Source organism: Diabrotica virgifera, chromosome 4 (genome assembly GCF_917563875.1).
Source record: "Diabrotica virgifera virgifera chromosome 4, PGI_DIABVI_V3a".
Lineage (NCBI taxonomy): Eukaryota > Metazoa > Arthropoda > Insecta > Coleoptera > Chrysomelidae > Diabrotica > Diabrotica virgifera.
In genome coordinates this window covers 231,077,616-231,100,637 of record NC_065446.1, presented here as the reverse complement: position 1 = coordinate 231,100,637, position 23,022 = coordinate 231,077,616, and the positions used below count along the sequence as shown (strand labels likewise).

At 32.7% G+C, this 23,022-nt stretch overlaps 1 protein-coding gene across 14 annotated transcripts in view; it reads right to left on the bottom strand.

Annotated features, from left to right (window-relative positions):
* Positions 1 to 20,603, bottom strand: part of LOC126883330 (uncharacterized) — a 63,242-nt gene extending 42,639 nt beyond the window's left edge. For all 14 annotated transcript variants that reach the window (XM_050648715.1, XM_050648716.1, XM_050648719.1 and 11 more), the window contains exons 1-2: positions 20,436 to 20,603; positions 12,249 to 12,314 (exon numbers count right to left, since the gene is read on the bottom strand). In XM_050648715.1, the coding sequence (XP_050504672.1) occupies positions 12,249 to 12,314; positions 20,436 to 20,484 (115 nt within the window). In that variant the 5' untranslated portion in view covers positions 20,485 to 20,603. The remainder of the gene's footprint in view (positions 1 to 12,248; positions 12,315 to 20,435) is intronic.
* Between the last annotated feature and the right edge of the window lie 2,419 nt (positions 20,604 to 23,022).

The following is a 23,022-nucleotide window of genomic DNA, read 5'->3' as shown; positions in this document are numbered from 1 at the left end:
TTCCTGGATCCACATTGATATTGACCTATCTTCTATGTATTATGGTTGACAACATCTTATATACTCCCTGTAATTTTGATATTCTTGTTGGTTTCCCTTTTTACGTATCGTTATGATTTTCCCTGTTTACCATTCTTTTTGCCTTTTTTCTTCTTTCCAGATGTTTACTATCAATTTGTGTATATCCCCTATGCAACGGTTCCATCCTAATTTTATGAGTTCGCTGTTTATGTTATCTTTCCCGGGTGCTCTCCTGTTTTTATCATTTTTAATTATTCCGATTACTTCTTCGAGTGTGGGCTCATTCGTTTCATTATTTTGCTACTCATCCTCTATTTCTGTTATCTCTTGTGTTTGCTTTTCTGCCAGTAGTGTTCCATCTAGACTTCCATATAAGGTTGACTAGCTTTGTTACTATTTGCCCTTGTTTATTTTTAACTCCACTTACTTTGGTTTGGACCCTCTATTGTGTTCTCTAATTTTTGTATATAATTTCTTGGTGTTCTGAGTCTTACTTTCAGTCTCAATTTCGTCCAACTGATTTTATATGATTTTTTTATGTTGTCTTATTATTTTGTTACTTTCTTTTCTTTTTTGCTCGTATATGTCTCTATGTTCAATTTTATGAGTCCGTATCAACTGATTTCGTGCTTTTAGTTTTTCTTCAACTGCTTCTTTACATTTTGTATTGAACCAGTCCTTCTTTCTTGTAATTTGCTTCGTTCCTAAGGTAGCCTCTGCTTTTTTAATATCGTCCATAGTCCTTCACATCATGTCTTTCCTTATTTAGTGCAGCAATCCTTTTACCTGTTTCTTCTTCATACTTTGATATCTCTTTTACTTCCTTCAATTTTTCGATATTCCACCGATTTTTCGATATTTATATAGAAATTAAAAAAAAAATACCAACGCAGTGAATGACAAGAGAGATGTTAGAAATCTCAACAAAGTATAATATTTCAACTTCATTTAAAATAAACTACTTATATAATAAATTCAGCACGCCTATGAGGCGGAGGCAACTAATTGTTTTATCATAAAATTAAATATCCTGTCGCCAGGGAGGGTAAAACGGCCTCCTTAATTCAGATAGACTTACCCAAGTTTTTTGTGTATTTTGACCCGTAGAACACGAATTTTTTGGGTAACAGTTGATCCGGATGTCGATAAGATTGTTATAAACAAAGAACTTGACGAATTACATAACAGCGATTATTCGCAAAACAAAACATTTGCTTGTATTCTTTGGGTGATTCTCAGCAAAAAATGGTCTTACAAGTTTTTTCGTAGGATGCATAGTTTTCGAGTAAACGCGGTTGAACTTTAAAAAAATCGAAAAAGTGCAATTTTTAAAGCCGAATAACTATTGATTAAAATATAAAACAATTCTGCTTGCTGCATTTGAAAATTCAAGTCAAATTCTATCGGTTTTGATTATTTGCATTGCTAAAAATTAAGCTTTTATTTGTTAAACAAAGCCATAAACACATAGTGTTTCCCGTGCCCAATGCATGCGTTTTAATGTACGTAATCTACGTAGAAATTGTCTGTATGCGCGCCTACTCGTTCGATTTCAAATAATGAGAAATGCATTGAAAACATCATTCAATCATATGTGTTTATAGCTTTGTTTAATAATAAAAAAAATTAATATTTAGCAATGAAAGTAATCAAAACCGATAGAATTTGACTTGATCTTTCAAATGCGGTAAGCAGAATTGCTATTTTATTTTTCAAATCAAAAGTTATTCGGGTTCAAAAATTGCAATTTTTCGATTTTTTGAAAGTTCAACCGCGTTTATGTCGAAAACTATGCATCCTACGAAAAAACTTGTATAGTCGATTCGCTAAATTCAGACACAACTGGCTAGTGATTTTAGTAAGTAATTTTGCCATTGGTAAAATTAGCAAAAAAAATAATTACTAAATAGTTAATAATTACTAAATAGTATTAGAAATAGTAGATAATAAAAGGTACAAATAATACTAAACAAACTATTTATTTTAACCGAAAAACCGTAATATAATAATATACAAACAAAGAAATTAAGATGTGTATTCTACAACGTATACTTCAAGACTACTGTAAAAATATCAAATACAAAACTACTAAAATCGCTTTCACATCCATATGTCTTGTAACACGATACTTTCATGCAATCAATCCTATGTAAGAGTTTTCGACCTAAAAGGTTCGGGGAATTAGCCCGCCCACTTTGACTGCTATGTCCATTTTAACACTAATAAGAATACCATAATTTATAGTTGAATATATTCTAACATCCCCTCGCAACTAAAATTATTTTTGAATTAGTCAAACAGACCCCCTTTACTACTTAAGTACTCTAACTTAACCCTATTCAGCGGCTTAGTCAACATATCAGCTATCATATCCTCGGTAGGACAATACTTAAGGTTAACAACCCCTTTTTCATGCAATTCTTTTACGAAATGGTACTTTGTATCGATATGTTTTGTCCGATTACTGAATTTGTGATTTCCTAAAAGTTTTAGACAGCTTTGATTGTCTTCGTATATAACTATTTCCGGCTCTAAACCCACAAATTCCTTTATAACCTGTTTTAACCAAATTGCTTCCTGACATCCTTCAGCCAATGCTATGTACTCTGCTTCAGTTGATGGTAGAGACACGCAATTCTGTTTTCTACATCCCCAATTTATAGGCGAAACCCGTAATAAAAATATATACACGCTATTTGATGTTCTGTTCCCTTTGTCTTCTGCCCAGTCAGCGTCTGCATAGCCATATAATGCGCTATCTGTTCCTTCTTGTCCTAAAATAAGCTTTTTATATTTTCCTTTATTTAAATATCTTAACGCCCTCTTTGCTTCGTTCCAATCTACTTCATTTGGATTTTTATTCTGTTGGCTTAGTATGGTGACGCTTTCCAATATATCCGGTCTAGTATTTACCGCAATATATACTAAACCACCAATCAATTGTTGATATATTTCACTGTTTTTCACCGGCTTTTCTCTGCTAGGCTTATAGTATCCAACATCCAGCGGTATATTGAACTCTTTTCCACCTTTCATCATAAACTTGTTCAGCAATTTGTCAATACAACTGGCCTGATTTAAACTACATATCCCTTTATCGCACATTTCAATCTTCATACCTATATAATCTTGTAATAATCCCAAACTCCTTATATAAAAATTACATTTTAGTTTCTCTTCAAATATATCAATTATTACCTGTGAATCCTTTGCTGCTATTAAAGTGTCATCCACGTATATAAGTACGTAAACCCTTTCATGATTTATTACCTTGATATATAAATATATATCAATATTGCTTTTACAAAAAATTTTCCGTAATGACGTGATTTTCTCTTGCATAGCTTGCTTCCATTTTTCACTATCACTTCTTTCAAGCGCTTCTTTAAAGTTTCTAGGTTCTACTTCCTCGAGTTCTGTCAACTTTGCTATGTAGCGCTCAGGTGGAATACCTTTATTTATTCTGCTAGATCTACGATCACCTGAATTCTCTATATCGAGATCTGTATCTAATTGATAGTTAGAATCACCGTCATCGTCATGGGATTCTTCCCAACTTAAGCTCTCATACGTGTTAGATGTGTCCGTAGAATTTTCTATTTCCTTCGTGTTTTCAAAATTTGCAACCTCTCTGTCTTCTACGTCGTTTGGCTCTATTTTTTCCCCTTCCATCATGGACCCAATGGATATTTCCTCACTTTTTGCCTCCTTTTTCTCGACGCATATATTTCTCTTGGAAAACACCACACTACGGCTAATTGTAATACGTTCTGTATCTACATTTAACAATCTATACGCTTTTGATTCATCAGAGTAACCTACAAATATCAGTGACTCACCTTTTGGATCAAATTTATCCTTCATTTTTTCTTTGGGAATGTGGCTATAAACCGTAGACCCAAATATTTGCAAATTCGACACATTCGGTGTTACTTTATGCCACAATTCATAGGGCGTTTTTTCTTTCGACTTAGTAGGTAATCGATTTTGCAAATAATTGGCTGTCACTATCGCTTCCCCCCAAAATTTCTTTGCTAAACCCGCATCGATTAACATGCACCTAGCCATTTCAACTAGAGATCGATTCTTTCTTTCTGCAACCCCGTTTTGTTCTGGAGAGTAGCCCGCTGTATATTGAATTTTTATACCTTTACCCTTTAAAAATTCCCTTAAATTATTATTTACGTACTCGCCACCCCTATCCGACCTAATTACTTTTGGAACCCTACCTAACTGATTACTCGCAAATTCTATAAACTCTTTTATACATTTTACCGCTTCATTTTTATGATTTAATAAATATATAGTTGTATATCTAGAAAAATCATCAATTAAAGTCAAAATATAACGTTTACCCCCTGGAGTAACAGTCTTCATGGGCCCGCAAATATCCGAATGTAATAAGTCAAGAATATTAAATGTATTGCTATGAGAAAATTTTGGAAAACTCTTACGTAAAATTTTACCTTTCATACAGCATTCACAAGTTTCCCTAATCCTACAGTCTGTCATATCAATCCCGACTGCCATTTTCTTTTCCATTAAGTGTTTGACTGCATCCATGTCCCTGTGTCCAAACCGTCTATGCCATGCATGTTGACAGTTGCTGGAGTGCTCCACAGCACTCAATCCATGGTCCACAGTTGAAAGTTTGTATAAGTCCGGTGACGGCACCGCACTCGCGACGACTTTTCCGTGTAAAGCGATTTTACACTCGTTTTTATCGAATTGCACATTATGTCCCGCACTTGTTAGCTTTTTCACCGAAAGCAGATTTGAGTCTAATCCCGGCACATACAACACTTCGTCGATTTTTAAATTTTCCACTCCCGATCCAGTCACGCACTCAATAAGTCCTGTTCCTATACCCTGAACCTCGGAGTATTGCACTTTCTCCGCCAAACTTACAACGCCTTTTCTGCTACCGTCAAATTGGGTATAGAATCCTTTGTAATTAACCATGTGGCTCGAAGCTCCTGAGTCCACATACCACGAAGCAGAATCCCTTTTTCCGTCCCTTGAGCTATAATTGACCATAAAACATGCATCATCAGTACCTTCAGTGACTTTATTGGCCTTTTCCTTCTTAAACGCTTTGTACTTAAAGCAATCTCGTTTAAAATGGCCCTTCCGGTTACAAAAATAACACTGCCTTGCTTCTGCCCTTGCAGTAACATTATTTTTGTTATCCTCGTATACTGACTTCATCACCGACTCCTCCTGATTTCTTCCCAAAGCTCCCTGACGTCTCCTGTACTCATCTATTAATTTACTCGTAACAAATTCTAGAGTAAATTCACTCGATGGCCTACTTTCCAGCGCTGTAATCAAAATACTGTATGAGTCTGGAAGACTTCCCAGCAAAATTCCTGCTGAGAACCTGTCCTTAATTTCTTCCCCTAAGGCGGCCAGTTTATTCAACGATTCTAGGAATAAACTAATGTGTGCTTCCATATCACCATTCTCCTCTAGCGATAGCCTACAGATTTGCTTTAACAAAAACACCATACTAGACAAACTTGATTTCTGATGATACTCCCTTAGCGCTATCCACGCATCGCGCGCGAATTCCCTGTTCCGGATATGCACTAATTGATTAACGTCAACAAGTAAGGCTATAGTTGACAAAGCCTTATCATTTTGTTTTTTCCAAGAACTGCTTCGATCTGCTTCTAATGGTAACTCACTCGAAACTATTTCCCATAGATCAGCATTGATGAGTAACATTTTCACTAAATAACTCCAAGATTGATAGTTCTTGCCGTTCAACTTTTCGACGTTATATTTCGCACTCTCCGCCATTATGTATTCGGTTAACACGAAAATTTCGCGACTGTACACTTTTAATTATTATCTTAATACAGGTGAGCTAACAACGTAACTGGGCCCATAACCTATTAGAAATAGTAGATAATAAAAGGTACAAATAATACTAAACAAACTATTTATTTTAACCGAAAAACCGTAATATAATAATATACAAACAAAGAAATTAAGATGTGTCTTCTACAACGTATACTTCAAGACTACTGTAAAAATATCAAATACAAAACTACTAAAATCGCTTTCACATCCATATGTCTTGTAACACGATACTTTCATGCAATCAATCCTATGTAAGAGTTTTCGACCTAAAAGGTTCGGGGAATTAGCCCGCCCACTTTGACTGCTATGTCCATTTTAACACTAATAAGAATACCATAATTTATAGTTGAATATATTCTAACAAATAGTTACTAATTTTGCCAATTTTGGCAAAATTGACAAAAAACAAAAAAATTACTTACAAAAATCACCAGACAGTTATGTCTGAGTTTAGCGAACCGACTATAAAAACATTTTTTTGCTTAGAATGACCCAAAAAAATGTTTTGTTTTGCGAAAAATCGCTGTTATGTGATTCCTCAAGTTCTTTGTTTATAACAAACTTATCGACATCTGGATCGACTGTTACCAAAAAATTCATATTCTACTTGTCAAAATACATAAAAAACTTGGGTAAGTCCATCTGAATTAAGGAGGCCGTTGTACCCCCACTGGCGACAGGACTAACAGTAATTTTTGACGTATTCACTGATTGTTAACGTAATGACTTAGTGGGTCTGCTCCTGTGCTTTCAAACATTTTAACATGGGTTTAATTGTGACGTATGATTATCTAAACGTTATAACACTTCCCTGTTTGTATGGTTGTGGAGTCGGTTCTCGTGACCCTTGGCAATCTTCTTAATTTCTTCTTTAATTGTTGCTATACGAAGTTCCCAATGTAGGTCTTTGTTGCGGATATACCATGGAGCGTTGACTATGTTTCTTAGTATTCGGTTTTGGACTCTTCGAAGGCAAGCATAGTTACTCTCAATAGTACAGCCCCATAACTGTAAACCATAGGACCATACTGGTTGGAGCATTTGTTTAGTAAACCAATACTTTGTTTTTGATTGTAAGTTGTGAGCTTCTACCTAATAACCAAAATAAGTTCTTGTATTTCAGTTTTAGTTCTTCAGTTTTCTTTCTGATATGTTCCTGCAACTTTAATTTGCTATCCAAATGTAGCCGTAGGTATTTTACTGTTTTATTGTACATAACTGGGTGACTATTTATTTTTTTGTAAGTCGATATGGGCAGATTTCTCTTCATTGATTTTTATGCGCCATTTACTATTTCAAGTATTTATTGTGTTCAGTGGGTTTTGGAGGTGTTTAGTTGTTTCTTCGAATGTTTTACCGACTTCTAGTATTGCAGTGTCGTCTGCAAATGTGGCTAGTTTAATATTTTCTGTAACAGGGCTGTCACAAGTATGTGATAAATATAGTATGGCTCCCTGAACACAACACTGTGGTATTCCTTATTTAATTGGTCGTAATTCTGAATATTCGCCTTCCTGTTTAACTCGTAAAAGTTCTGTCATCCAAATATGATTGGATTAGATGTACATACTGGATGGGAAGATATGTATTTTAAATTTAGTAACACGCATTTGTGCCACACTTTGTTAAAACATATTGAAAATTGTGACAGGCGACATTTTGCTCCTATGCCCTTAAGAGGCTACAGTAGCGATCAACAGGTAGCAACAAACGCGTTCCAAGATTGCGGCTCTAATTTTGAATATTTTGTCGAGATATTTGACACACATATTCGTAATATAATAAAGATTGGCGGTACAGAGCCCAATTTCAGAAATATGTTAGTACGTGGAAATTATTCTATAACTAAATAAAATATTGAAAAAATGAGCCTGTACCGCCATTAAGAAGAAAAAAATTTTTTCTTCAAATAACCTTTTTTATCCCAGGGCTAAAATTTGTATAATATTGGAACTACTAATTTTTTTTATTTCTAATAGCCACTTTACACGATGCAAATAATTGCGAAATTAATTGCACAATTTCTTGCAGCAATAGAAATTTCATCGTGTCAAACGAGAACTGCACAGAAAAGCTGCAATTTCTTGCAGCAACTTCTTGCTGCAAGAAGTTGCAGCTAAATAGAACATGTCCTATTTTTCATGCAATTTTTTCTGCAATTTGGTTATATTTTTAGTAACTTTAAAGGCTACACTGTTTGTTTTGACATTCTGTCATCCTAAATTTCAAACTAAACAATTTTTGACAAAACTAGAGGAACTTTTTACCAATTTCACGCTTCACAGATAACATTATTCTGGTGGATAACTTTAATTATGCAACATAGGAATTAAAGAAACTATATTCTATTTTTATTTCTTTTGTAACAACTTGTTTCCTTTTGTAAATGAATAATGTATTATAGGTATACTTGCATTAGGTATTGATTGATTTTGTTATACTTACATAATACATATTATAATTTTCTCAAATTATAATCTAACATTTTTAATCTTATATCTCAATGTCTGATAACTCTACTCGAAAAATTACATTTTTTATTTATAAAAACAACATAACCTAAAATTTATATTTTATGCAATTACTTGCACCGTGTAATCACTCTATTGCAGAAAGCTAGTTGCAACTTATTGCAGAAGTTCTTGCTGCAAGAACTTGTGCAATAAATTTCGCAATTACTTGCATCGTGTAAAGTTGCTATAACAAGAAATCGAACACATTTTAGCTAAATAACTAATTAGGCAACATAGAGAAATTATTATCACTGTCATTTTGACAAACCTGCGTCAGATTTTCTCTAATCTGTTGGGTCATCTTTATCGATATCTGTTCAGTGCAGTAGTGTGTTAATTTAAGAATTCGTTATTGTTGATTGTAGTGTTGTTAAGTAGTGTTTATTGATAGTTAATTTATTATATATTTGTTATTGTATAAGTTGTTGATCTCTTTGAAAGAATATATTGTTGTTAATCGTGAGTTTTAGTTATATGTAGGTAGGTAAGTATATTTTACGTAAAAATATTTCGAATTCTAATGCGAGTAGGATGCGAGTTTTAGGAGGATTTTTTATTCTAAAAATATGATCAATAGTTTAACAAAATGGAAAAAGTAAATCAAACGAAAAATAAAGTGAAACCTTCCAAGAAAAATCCATTAAAAACCGTGCCAAAATTATGCGAAAATCGAAATTTGTTTCGCGTCACAACAAAAAATGATTATTTATTATTGTTTTATTATTAGATATTTCATGCAAATACCTTTCTAAATACCTATCTTAACATAAAATTTTCACCCATTTTGGTTTATTTTTATAAATATCTATTTTTTAATAATAAAATCGTTTTCTATTACTTCCATTTAGCGCGACTATGATATTTTCAAAATATTATTCTTAGATAATGTCAAAGATTACCACTGTTGCCAAAGTTTATGATACTATCTCCCGAAGTTATATTTTGTTGCTACCTGTTGATCGCTACTGTTTACTCTTAAGCAAATGGACATAATTTTCTTTTTGTAGATTATGTTTTGGTGGAAAATATGCAGCTGCTTATTGTTACGTCATATTTTTTGTTTTGACACTTATACTAGCTGCCTGGATGGCTTCAGTCTGTCTCCATATTTTCTCTATCGAAGTGAATTAGATTATTGTTTACGATTATTGCTGCTCCTCCACTACCTGTGTTTCTAGGATGAAGAGCAATATATTTGTTATCCTCTCAGATTAATCGTTGATTGAAATATTAATACATCAATCAACGGTTTAATATAATATGTTTGTTTTTTTAAGTGTTTCTCTGATATTAAACATAAATCGATTTTTTGGTTGTTTAAGGTAAACAGCATCTCCTGCTGATGTTGTAAGAGACCATTCGCATTCCAATGTAATATTCTTAAGGTGATACAGTAGCGATCAACAGGTAGCCAAAACGCGTTCCAAGATTGCGGCTGTAATTTTGAATATTTTTTGGAGATATTTGGCACACGTATTCGTAATATAATAAAGAATGGCGGTACAGAGCCCAATTCTAAAAATATATTAATATGTGGAAATTACTCTGTAATTAAATACAATATTTAAAAAACGAGCCTGTACCGCCATTAAGAAGAACAAAAAAATACACTTTCTTCAAATAAACTTTTTTATCCGATGCCTAGATTTTGTGTCATTTTGGAACTACTAATGAAATAAAAAATTTTAGTAGTTCCAAAATGACACAAAATCTAGGCATCGGATAAAAAAGTTTATTTGAAGAAAGTGTATTTTTTTGTTCTTCTTAATGGCGGTACAGGCTCGTTTTTTTAATATTGTATTTAATTACAGAGCAGTTTCCACATATTACTATATTTTTCAATACATAATTAGAGCCATTGAAGAAAGTCAACGAAAAAACTGCCCAAAAAAGAAGAGAGATGAAAAAATAAGCCCAGAAACTAGAGAACTAATCAAAACGCGAAGTAAAATGAGAGGAAGCGAAAATACTGAAAAAAGTGCGTTAAGAGACATCAACAAGAAAGTGTCAAAAGAAATCAGAAAAGATCTAAGGAAGTATAAAACTCAAAGCATCCAGAAAACCATAGAAGAAAATAAAAGTTTGAAAGTTTTACGAAGGAAATTGACCAACGGAAAATGCGAAATACATAAATTAAAAAATAAAAACAGCGAAATAACATCAAACAGAGAAGATTTACTAAATATCGTAGAAGAATTTTATTTGGAACTATATAGGAGCCAAAGGCTGAATCAAAATAATCTGAGGGAAGCGGTTTCAAAGAAAATAATAAACCAAGGCTCCGAAATACTACCAGAGATAACCACTAGCGAAATCCATCAAGCACTGAGAAAAATGAAAAATGGAAAAGCACCAGGTGAAGATGGAGTCGTAATAGAGGCCATTAAAAACGGAGGCCACATTCTTATAGGTAAAATAAAAAATCTCTTCAACTTATGCCTTCATCAAAAGTCGATACCTGAAAAATGGAAAAACGCAGTAACAATACTTTTGCATAAGAAGGGAGATAAGACAGACTTAGAACATTATAGACCCATTAGCCTGCTAAACCACTTATACAAACTCTTTACAAAAGTAGTGACATCAAGAGTAGAAAAGGTTACATGATAAAACCAAACAAATAAGCATAGAACGCGGCGTAAGACAAGGCGACACACTCTCGCCAAAACTATTCATAACTGTTCTGGAATATGCCTTTAAGATGCTCAACTGGGACAATAAAGGGATCAAAATAGATGGAGAAAAGTTAAATCATCTTCGTTTTGCAGATGACATAGTCCTTATAACTGATGACCTAGGAGAAGTAAAGAAAATGCTAAATGAGTTAGACGCTATCTGCTGGAAAATAGGCCTGAAAATGAACTTTTCTAAAACTAAATTTATGACTAATCTGATTCCTAGCGGACAGCTGATTATACGCGAACAAGAAATAGAACTAGTGGAAAAGTACATTTACTTGGGTCATGAAATTAGAATTGGCAGAGATAACCAAACATGCGAAATAAAAAGAAGATTATCTCTTGCTTGGGCAGCCTACGGAGCTCTGAGAGACATATTTAGGAGCAGTATACCGATCGGTTTAAAAAGACAAGTGTTTGACCAATGTGTGCTACCGGTAATGACATATGGAGCAGAGACACTGACTCTAACCAAGGCAACAGCGTCGAAAATGCGGGTTGCTCAAAGGCGCATGGAAAGATCCATGCTGGGCGTAACTCTACGGGATAAAATAAGAAATGAAGATCTCAGACAAACAACCGGTATCGCAGATGTTGTAGAACGTATCACCAGGCTCAAATGGAACTGGGCAGGACACGTCGCCAGGCTGAAAGATTCAAGATGGACACGAAGGCTGATGGAGTGGAGACCAAGAGAAGATAAACGAAGTAGAGGAAGGCCGCCTACACGATGGACAGATGATATCAGGCGGATTAGTAAAAACTGGCAAAAATCAGCACAAAACCGTGAAGTGTGGAAACAATTGGGGGAGACCTATGTCCAGCAGTGGACGTAAATTGGTTGGATGATGATGATGATGATGAATATATTTTTCAAATTGGGCTCTGTACCGCCATTTTTTATTATCTTACGAATACGTTTGCCAAATATCTCGAAAAAATATTCAAAATTACAGCCGCAATCTTGGAACGCGTTTTCGCTACCTGTTGATCGCTACTGTTTCCTCTTCACTCTTCCTCCATTTTATAGCTATACCCATATTATGATATATTTGAGATATTAAGTGATTAAATAAGTATTACTTTATTATGAAATGGCAATCGAAAGTGATACTTGCTTATCGCGATTTCTTTTTACGAGATCATATTATTATAGAATATTTCTACTTACCTTGTTTCAATGGTTCGAAGCGTTCGAATCTGGACTTTACTGGGAGATATTTGGTCTCGACAATAGCTAAAAATTAAAAAACATCGATAAATATATACACATAGATCGAGTAAAAAAAGATTGTGTGCATTTAGGGCAATCAATAGAGAGTTATTGCCAACGTCTTTTAAGTCGACCTGTAATAAAAGATCCTTTATTTTGACATATAAGCATGCGCAGTATTGCGTCTTTTATTTTTGTCTTTTAATAAAATACAGGCCGCCTGTATTTAAGGAAAATTAGAGGACACCTTTATTTTAATAAAAGTTCCTTTATTTTGACATAACGTGTCAAAAATGTGAAGAAAGGTCTAACTTCACTTGTATTTTGAATTTATCTTGTCGCTTCTTTGGATTGATAATTTATGTATTGTGGGATTGATATTTGATTAAACTTTCATCATTAAAGTTGTATGTTGGGTTTTATTTATTAAAAACAACTCTAAGTAATATTCTGAGATATAGATTATTGATGTTTTGACCCAAACGAATATAGAAAAGAACATTTTATTGAAGCTTGAGTTATTACAAGAAGTTGTAAAAAGGAATATTACGTAAATAATTTTAAATTGTTACTAATTACAATGATAAGACTTAAAATATCAGTAACTCATTTATTAAACTCAATATATTTTACATTTTTCTATAGAAATAAATATTTATTGAAGATATAAGATCAATACATTTTAATGAAAGTTAGGATTTGTTAAAATTCTAGATTCAAAATAGAGTTCTATTCAAGAGATATATAACAACAGGTTAACAAAATAAAACAAAGGTTCAAGTATTTATTTTTGAAAATTTAATCTTTTATAGATTAGAATCTATAAAGTTTTTAATCAAAAGTATTAATACACTTTCATTTTCATGCCATCTTCTTCTTTTGGTTCTTATCCGTTTCGAATGTTGGAAATCATATAGCAATCGTAACCTTGCTAGCTGCGATTCGAAACAGTTCCATTGATATTCTCCCTCTACCAGGTCTTCGCTTACCTTTGACTGTACCTTGCAATATGTACTGCAGCAGGGAGTAACGGTGCTGATTTATCATATATGTCCCAGATACTGCAGTTTTATGCGTTTAATGGTAAACACAATCTCCAATTCCTTCTTCATTCCTCCTTGTTCGTGATCCATTTCATGCCATCAGTATTTGTTTATTTAAACATTGCCAAAAAAATTAATAAAAACCAGCATAAAGCTTAATTCTTCTATTATCTTTTTGTATATCGGGAAGTTTATCTGACAGATTAGAGGTCTTTTCATTTTCAGATAACTAATTATTGGGAAGTTTATATAACAGTATCCTTAGTATCTGTCTTTTCAGCTCCGGATAACTAGTTAACGGGAAGTTTTTCTCTGTCAGATATCTATTAGTATCTAATCTGTCAGATAAACTTCCTGATAACTAGTTATCCAGAGGTGAAAAGAAAGAAAGAGAGGGCCATAATGGATAAAAGATCAAACGCCAATAGCATGTATGTATATATTTATAAATTTATTATTTAAAACCTGCTAATGATCATAAAATACTTAAAATCAGTCACCAATATAATATTTATATTTATTTATAAATTTATTAAGAAACTGCAGTCCAATAAAAATAAAATTAGTTTAAGCGCTAGCTTTAAATGTCGAACAATAATTTTAAACAAACACACACACAATTTAGTCGCATTAGATTAGCTCCTGGTTGAAAATGTACTGCCACAGCTTCTATACCAATATCAACAGCACACTCATTTGCCAGTATTTCAACGTTTTCTCCATTATGTACTACTGCAATATGTAAAACTGAACAAGCTGATATTATTCTTTGAATAAAAGGTAACTTGCATCTCATTACATATGGTAAAATGGGAAATCTCTTCACAATACCAAATGTTCTTTCAATAACAATTCTTGAAGGGATTTGTGATGGATTATAAAAACACAACTTCTGTCTGAAAATTCTGGAATGGTGTCATTCGGTAGTTGTAGTTGAGGAATGGATATCCACTATTCCCTAATAATATATTCTCCAGAAATTCCCCATTACATATACCCATAATGCAAAAGTATTTAAAAACTCCTAAAATAGTATTTCCAATTTATTGCACTTCCATATTATTGAACGATGAGTATTATGGGATATATTATGTTGTTCTCTAAACATCTTTAAATGACAAAATAATTAAATTTAACGTTTTACTCTTCAATTATCTTATTTTAATTTATATCGACAAATGGAATTTTATAGGTTATTTTTATATTTTCAAAAATATTTCATGTCATTTGTCAAAATAAAAGATTCTTTAACTGCGTTTGCAATACCACTCTTTTAGACCCGTCCTGTATTTGTCCTTTATTAAAGTATCCTGTAATAAAGGATCCTTTATTTCCCGGTGGCAATAACTCTCTAATGAGGGTATTGGGCTCCGAATTCCATCATATTACATCAATTTACTTGATATTTTCACAGTACGTAGGGAATAGCTCATGAAACAAAGTCTACCCTACGCCGATGTGCGCTTTTATCTTGGGGGTGGTTCCCACCCCTTCTCGGTAGTGAAAAATGTTTTGGTTAAAATAGCCACGGAAGAGGCTAGAGAACCTAATTTTAAGCAAAAACTGTTCTATAATTATTTTTTGACAACTCAATACTTTTTGAGTTATTCGTGGTTGAAAATTGGCCATTTTCATTGAAAAATGACATAACACCTTTTCGGACGGATTTTTGTAAATACCTTAAAACTATGCATCTAACAAAAAAACTATATAAAATATTTCTGTAGGTCATAAAAACAAAGAGATTAGTTCCTTCATAAATCTTCTAGTTAAAATAGAAAGAGGGATATGGTAGGTAAGAAGAGTTTGTTTTTTGCTGCATGCTCAAATCGGTGTATTCAACTTAAAATAACAGAGAAAGGGTCGATTTTAGGTGTATAATGAATCTAATAACTTTTCTAATAATTAATTTTAAAATGAGCAATACTAAATGTCGATTACATTCAAAGTAAGCGAGATATTCCGCAAAAAAGTTGATGACTAATGTATTTTAAGAAGAAATGAGAAGTTTATTTAACCCCTCATCCAACAGAATTTAAATACATCGTTTTCCTTCTACAATACTTTTTATTATAGTGTTATTTCTATGTTCAAAAAGTTGGACTGGATTAAAATCAATGGTTTTTGAAAAAAATAAGATCAAATTATAGAGCGCATTTTTAAATTTCCTTAAAATTCTTCATTTTCCTCCATGTAAGTCGAAAAAGATAAAAGATACGAAAAAAAGATCGCACACAAAAATGTAGGGATTTTTCAGATAAAAATTTTCTTTTTATTTTTCATTACTGTATCCCTTATCATTTTCCAGTTACATGGACAAAAATGAAGATTTTTAAGAAAATTTAAAAATGCTCTCTATAATTTGTTTTTTTTTAAACCCGTTCAACTTTCTGAACCTAGAAATAACACTATACTAAAAGGTATTGTAGAAGAAAAACGATGCATTTATGTTTTGGTGGATGGGGTTAAAATTACTTCTCATTTTTTCTTAAAACACATTCGTTATCAATTTTGTTTACAGCATATCTCGCTTAGTTTTAATATAATGTACCTTTAGTATAGCTCATTTTAAAGATCTTTTCAAGCACTACAAAAGGTATTGGTAGCATTATACAACTAAAATCGACCGTTTCTCTGTTATTTCAAGTTGAATACACTAATTTGAGAATGTACCAGAAAACTAAGTATGTTCATCTACCATATCTTTTTGGAAAAATAACTAGAAAAATTATGGAGATAAGTGTCTCTTTGTTTTTTTATAACTTACAAAAATGTTAAATATAGTTTTCTTAGTTAGATGAATAGTTTTTAAGGCATTCGCAAAAAACCGTTCGAAAAGGTATTATGTTTCAATGAAAATGGCCAATTTTCAACCACGAATAACTCAAAAAGTATCGAGTTTTCAAAAAAAAATGTGTGTGTACTTTGTACGCACGTAAGAAATTATACTTCTATTGTATAATTTCAACGAAATAAGTATAGGTACTTAACAGTATATTTGTATTTTATTTAAATATTAAACCAACTTTCTTACCTACCACTTTCAAACATTTTTTATTAAAACAATATCAAAAATTAAAAAAAAAGAATATGAATCGTCCCGGTAATTGAACCCGGGACCTCTCGATCTCTGGTCCAATGCTCTACCAATCATTCTATCAAGCCCTATGTAAGTGACGTCTCGGATATAATTAAACATCACGGTGACAAATAGAGCAAGTGAAGTATAAAAATGTTAGATATAAAAAGAATAGATATTTTATTATCTTACTCCCGAGGAAGACAAATCCAAAGACACAAAAATTATAATAAATAATACATTTACAAAAACACTAATATATTATTTTAATTACTTATGTGCGCTGATACATACAACTTGAAAGATTAGCAACAAACTACATACTGTCAGTGTGTGCATGCGCTCAGAATAATAAAATTTCACTCTCAATCGCTCCTAAAGAAGTACAACTTCAAAAAAATTATAGAACCGTTTTTGCTTAGAATTAGGTTCTCTAAAGAATTCCCTGATAATATTAACCAAAAAATTTTCCAACACCGAGAAGGGGATCTGTATCATAATGAACTTCATTATGATACAGATTTTCATTAAGCTACAGATTTTTAACCAATAGAATCGCGATATGGCATTCGCGATAAAGGTGGTACACGCGCAGTGACCAATGGCGAGTCAAATACATACTCTTTGACAGTTCTCAATATGTAAACAAACTGTCAAACTGACAAACTAATTAATTTGTTTGCGTTACTAAATTAATTAATTTGCATTTAATTATAATTATGAAGCTCGTACTCTATACGAAACTCGGCGCATACGGCTCGTTTCCTATCCCTCATACTAGCTTCATAATGACCATCATCAAATGCTCGTTGCATAATATACTATTATTCTCATACTATATCAATTATGATTTCACTACCTGTATCATAATGAACTTCATGATTTTCATTACGATACAGATTTTTAACCAATAGAATCGCGATATAGCCTTCGCGATGAAGGTGGCACACGCGCAGTACTAATGGCGAGTCAAATACATACGCTTCAATATGTAAACAAATTGACAAACTACTTAATTTGTTTGCGTTACAAAATTAAGGTGATACAGTAGCGATCAACAGGTAGCAAAAATGCGTTCCAAGATTGCAGCTGTAATTTTGAATATTTTTTCGAGATATTTGGCACACGTATTCGTAATATAATAAAGAATGGCGGTACAGAGCCCAATTTGAAAAATATATTAATATGTGGAAATTACTGTGTAATTAAATACAATATTAAAAAAACGAGCCTGTACCGCCATTAAGAAGAACAAAAAATACATTTTCTTCAAATAAACTTTTTTACCCGACGCCTAGATTTTGTGTCATTTTGGAACTACTAAAAATTTTTATTTCATTAGTAAATTATTCATTATAAATAAATTTGAATATATTTCTTGTTGTGAATGATCATAGAAAAAATCGTGTACAGTAAGGTCTCTTTTTATGTGGATTATTTTAATGCGATTTTGAAGTTGTGCGGTTTGTATTTCATCAAAAAATTCTATTATTAACAAATAGTAGGAATTAATATTAACTATTCCCATCCAGATGTCAGTAATCTGACGGTTTACAATTCGGGTATTCCCCTTGTGACATGATGTAGCATGTAGCTATTACATCAGAGTTTCGCATTGAAAGGTATAATCTGTAATTGTTTTGAAATTAAATTTAAATGTTTAAGTATTTAAGAGTTTAAGGCCCGGTTGTTCAAACGTTAATCAAGAAGTTGATTATAATTAAGTCCCCTTAACAACCATCAAATAACAACACCCCTCATTCGTACGACAATCAGTTGATTGTAATCAATTATTAATTATTTATTATTATTATTATTATTAAAAAACAGAGCACTTTTCGGGGAAAATCCATTATAATTTTTTAAAGCGTTTAAAAAAGGTTTATTTTTTTTTAAATTCTAACATTAAAAATAATTGACTCGAAATATTGTTAGTCCTTTTTATTTTTTGATACAAAAATCGTGAAATCGCCCCCTAATTAGCTTCCCAAATAAAATTAATCGTATCTTTTACAAAATATATGCTTAGTATCTACATTTAAAACTATTATTACTACTAAGCTTTTTACTGTGTTTTTTTGTTATTTTTTTTATTGTGTTTTTTACAATTATTTTTTTATTATATATTTTTATAATTTTTTTTATTTAATTTTTTTTATGTATTCTTTTTGTATGTTTTTTTTACTACGGTTCAACACTTCAGAGGTTTAGATCTTCTTAGTAACTTTTTATTTTATTTTATTATTTTTTTTATAATTTTTTTATCAGAGCTTTAGTTTTAAACAAATAACATGGTTGTATAAAATTTTATATACATCTAGATTTTTTGACTCTAAAAGATGTGTAAAATTAAAGGGTAATATTGAACATTAACTTGAATTAGATTGGTGTAGAACTTTGATATGTCAATAAAATGTAAAGGAGATTCTAACAGCATATGTTGTAGATCAGCTAGCTCTGCACATAAACATTCATCATTACCTACAAGTCCTATTTTTCTTTTGTAGACTGGAGTCAGACAGTGATTGCTCCTTAAATAGTCAATTGCTCGACAAATAGTTTTGATAAAGTCTCTGTTGGAAACTTGATTAAACCATGTCTGGATGGGAAGTGTAGGCTGAATTATTTGTAATACTTTCCGTTGTCTGAATTGTTGTATTGTTCCTGCCATTTGGTCCGTTTGATAGACCTGATAATAGAAATTAAATTTCCCATAGGAAGTTGATAGGTTTGCAGAGCGGATTCCTTCATTGTTGCTTTTTTTAGCCAGATCATCCACTATTTCATTGTTTTTTATACCAATGTGTGCTTTTATCCAGCACAATATTATATTTTTGCCCGATTTCAAAGCTTCACTGTTCATTGTTATGATGTCAATGATGATATAATTTTCTGCAAAATATATTTCAGTTTCTTTACAATGCTTTTGCAGTCTGTGAATATAACATAATTGAATTCTTTTTGATTAATACATACATATTTTGTATGCTTCCTTGATTACTGTAAGTTCAGCTGTGAAAATCGTCATTTTATCAGGTAATCTGTTGTTTATTTTTATACTTTTTTGTGGGTAATATATATTATAGCATATCCAACTTTCCCTTCCATTTTTGAACCATCTGTATATACTTTCTGATAACTTCCCCAGTTGTTTTGTACATACAGGTTTTGTACCCAGGTGGTCAGTTATTACTTCAGGTATTACTTCAATGGCAGTTAAATGGAGAGAAATAATCTTCATAATTTAATTTTCGAGACGAGCTTTGTTCTACTTGGTGTATGTCACCAATGGAATTGGAAACGTTGAGAAAGCTTTCCACAACTAAAAGCAGCTTCTTTTTTCCCAATAATAATGGGTTAGGTATGAGGTGGTTAAATAAAAATTTTTATTTAATAGCAATTTAACTATAAATTTCTCACTTAGGTATTGCCTGCGTAATAAAAGTGGAGGTTCATTAAGCTCACATTTCATGATCAATATAGGTGTGCCGAAGAGAACCACTGCATAACTTAAGTGCTTTATTATTGACCCAGAGTTTATTTTTGATAGAGTTACTTCCAGAACGCTATTATTTAAGAAAACGATAACGGGTACGCCTATTAATATTCCAGAGATAAATCAATTCCATCAATTGCGAATTTCTAGCAACGGCAACAGGCGTTCGTTTTGGGTAGGGCAACGGTCATTTTATCGCATAACTTTTCTGTCTTTTAATTCCTTGAAAAATATAATTTCACCTAGCTCAACTTTTAAGAAGGGGGTAAGATAAGATTAATTCCAAATTTTTAACAAAATCGATTTGGTTATAAACAATTTAGAGGTATGTTTTGAAGATATCAGGGATCTGTGAAGTAAGACCTGTTTTCCTTCAGTGACTGGACTCTTACGAGCTTACCAAAAATTAAAGCTCTTTTTAGGAGTTTGGCGTTCGCCTGTAAGTTACTGAGAGTAGTACAAAACGAGAAAAAGACGGGGAAACACTTGGATAGCGATTTGAGTTCATAAAACAGTTTTAAACTTACCCTGATATGACAGGACCGAAATAATTACAGCAAGTAATACAAATTTCATTTTTTCGTCTGGTTAGGAACTGCACTACCGGAATTTTTAGTACAAACTGGTCCGTTGTTAAAGAGGATCAATACATTTATTTGTTTAATATATATATTCGGATAGTTGCAATTGATAATACTATCAGATATTACGAAACTTGGCCAATCAGCATCCTCCAACTATCTTATTCGATTTAATTAGGTGTATCGGTATGATAATTTTGCATTATATAATATATAATCTGTGAAAGCAAAGATAACAAATAAATAAAAATTGCAATTAGACCAAATAAATTAGCAAAATAAAAGCGTTTTTCGTGACACTCTTTGATAGATACAGGTGTTTAAAAATTGAGACTATGAGTCGGATAGGAAAAATGTGCTAATCATTTTAGGCACCGTAAGAGTCTATAACTTAAATCATCATCATCAATGGTGCTACAGCCCTATAAAAGAGCCTCGACCTTCCTAAGTATATTATGCCAGTCAGTTCTATCCATTGCCAACTGTTATCAGTTTACTGCGCCTCTTTTTCTACCATCCTCATCCACACCATCCTTCCATCTGAGTTTTGGCCTACCCCTATTTCTACTTCCCACAGGTTGTGACATAAGGATTTTCCTAGGAGGGTTGTTCTGCTGCGATCTTGCTAGATGTCCTGGCCACCTTAGTCTTTCCATTTTTATGGGAGATACTACATGTTTACCACCAAATAAGTTTATATCTGTGGTATATCTCGTAGTTGTGCCTTCTCCTCCAAAAACCATTTTTACAGATGTCACCAAATATTCATCTCAGGATCCTTCGTTCAAATATAAGCAGAAGATTTTCATCTGCCTTGGAGATGGTCTATGTGTCCGATCCATATGTCGTCACTGGTTGTATAAGGGTATTGTATATGGTTATTTTTGTTTTTTTGCTTGTTTCTGCTTCTCATATATCTACCCAGTCCAAAATAGCATTTGTTTGCTAGGATTATCATTCGCTTTATTTCTTCCATCATGGCGTTCTTCTTGGTAATCATAGATTTTGGAAGTATGTGAATTTGTCTACCACTTCCATAGCTTAACCAGTAGAAACTAAAAGACAAGGTATGCGCACTACGTCGTCAATTTTCAGTGGCACATGGGTCGACGGTGGAAAATCAAACTTTCTCACTGATGGACCAGATAAATAAATTAAGGGTTATTATCCGTTAAGATAGGTGAAGGGGTGCCGGTGTTCAATAACCCTTCGGGGAGAGTCTTGAATAGTTATCAGTGTCTCTTTCAGCGGTTTTCACTTGCAGTAAGTTCAATGTGCCTCTAGCCTTCGATTGCTCAGTGGAGAAAATTTTAATGAACTTCCATAAGGTGCTGTAATTCTGGCCTGTTGAATTGGTTATTTAAATAAAACACTTGCTATTTTGTTATAACTGTAATGGAATTTGTAAGGGCAAGAAATAGAACATTACATGAACAATTGAGTAAACAGCTACCGTAAACAGCCACAACACGACTTTTTACACATTACCGGCTTTATTTGCAACGTGCAACGTGGAGAAAAAATGCTCTCCGAAAAGCGTAGAAAAAGATTATTTGCATGTTTTCGTAACAAGTGTCAATAGCTGACTGCCGACGCCGACTCCCGCCATACCCCGCTAACTACTTTCCCCTCGCATATGGCAGGCGGGAAATCAACAAGTTTTGGAACCTGATCTGCACACACTGCGTAATAAAATTATTTATGTTTTTGTCAGAGGCGTCATGGTATAAATATTATTGGTGAAATATAATTATTTGTTTTTTAATTACAGTTTTCCAACAATAGGCATAATGCCCTCACTAAAAGAATTACATTTTTTTACGTTCTATGTGGTTAAAAGATAAGACAGTAACCCAGGGACTTAAAAAAAATAAAAAAGAGCAACATCAGTCGGTGATTCGACTTTAGTTTTTAGAAGGGAAATCCCACAGGAAAATTAAAAAGCACTTGAATGCTGTAAACGGCGACTCTTCTTCTTCGATGGAAACCGTCAAAAAATGGTTTAACGAGTTTTGACGTGGTGGCACGTCGGTTTTGAAAAGTCACTCCTAGTTGCTCCGAAAACGGCTACCACTGAGGATAACGTGAAAGAAATTCACGATCTCGTATTAGTAGATCGCCGATTGAAGATGCGTGAGATAGCTGAGACAGTAGGCATCTCAAAAGACCTTGTTGGTCATATCCTACATGATATTTTGGGCATAAAAAACCTGTTTCTACATTGTTTCATACCCAACTATGAAACATGGTTCCACTGGTATACACTAGACTCCAAAGAATAGTCGATACAGTGGACGTCACTCGGCGAACGTGCTCTGAGGAAAGTGAGGACTGCTAGTGATGTTGATTATAGTACTTTCGAGTATTCATTACAAATCGTTACTTTTGTATAAAGTAATCATTTACAGTATTCGTTACTTTGATTACTATTATTACTTTTGTTACTCTTGTATTTGAGTACCGGTAATAATATCGAGAATCGTATTTCACAGTAGGTAGGTATTTTGTATAAAGTAATCATTTTTACACTATT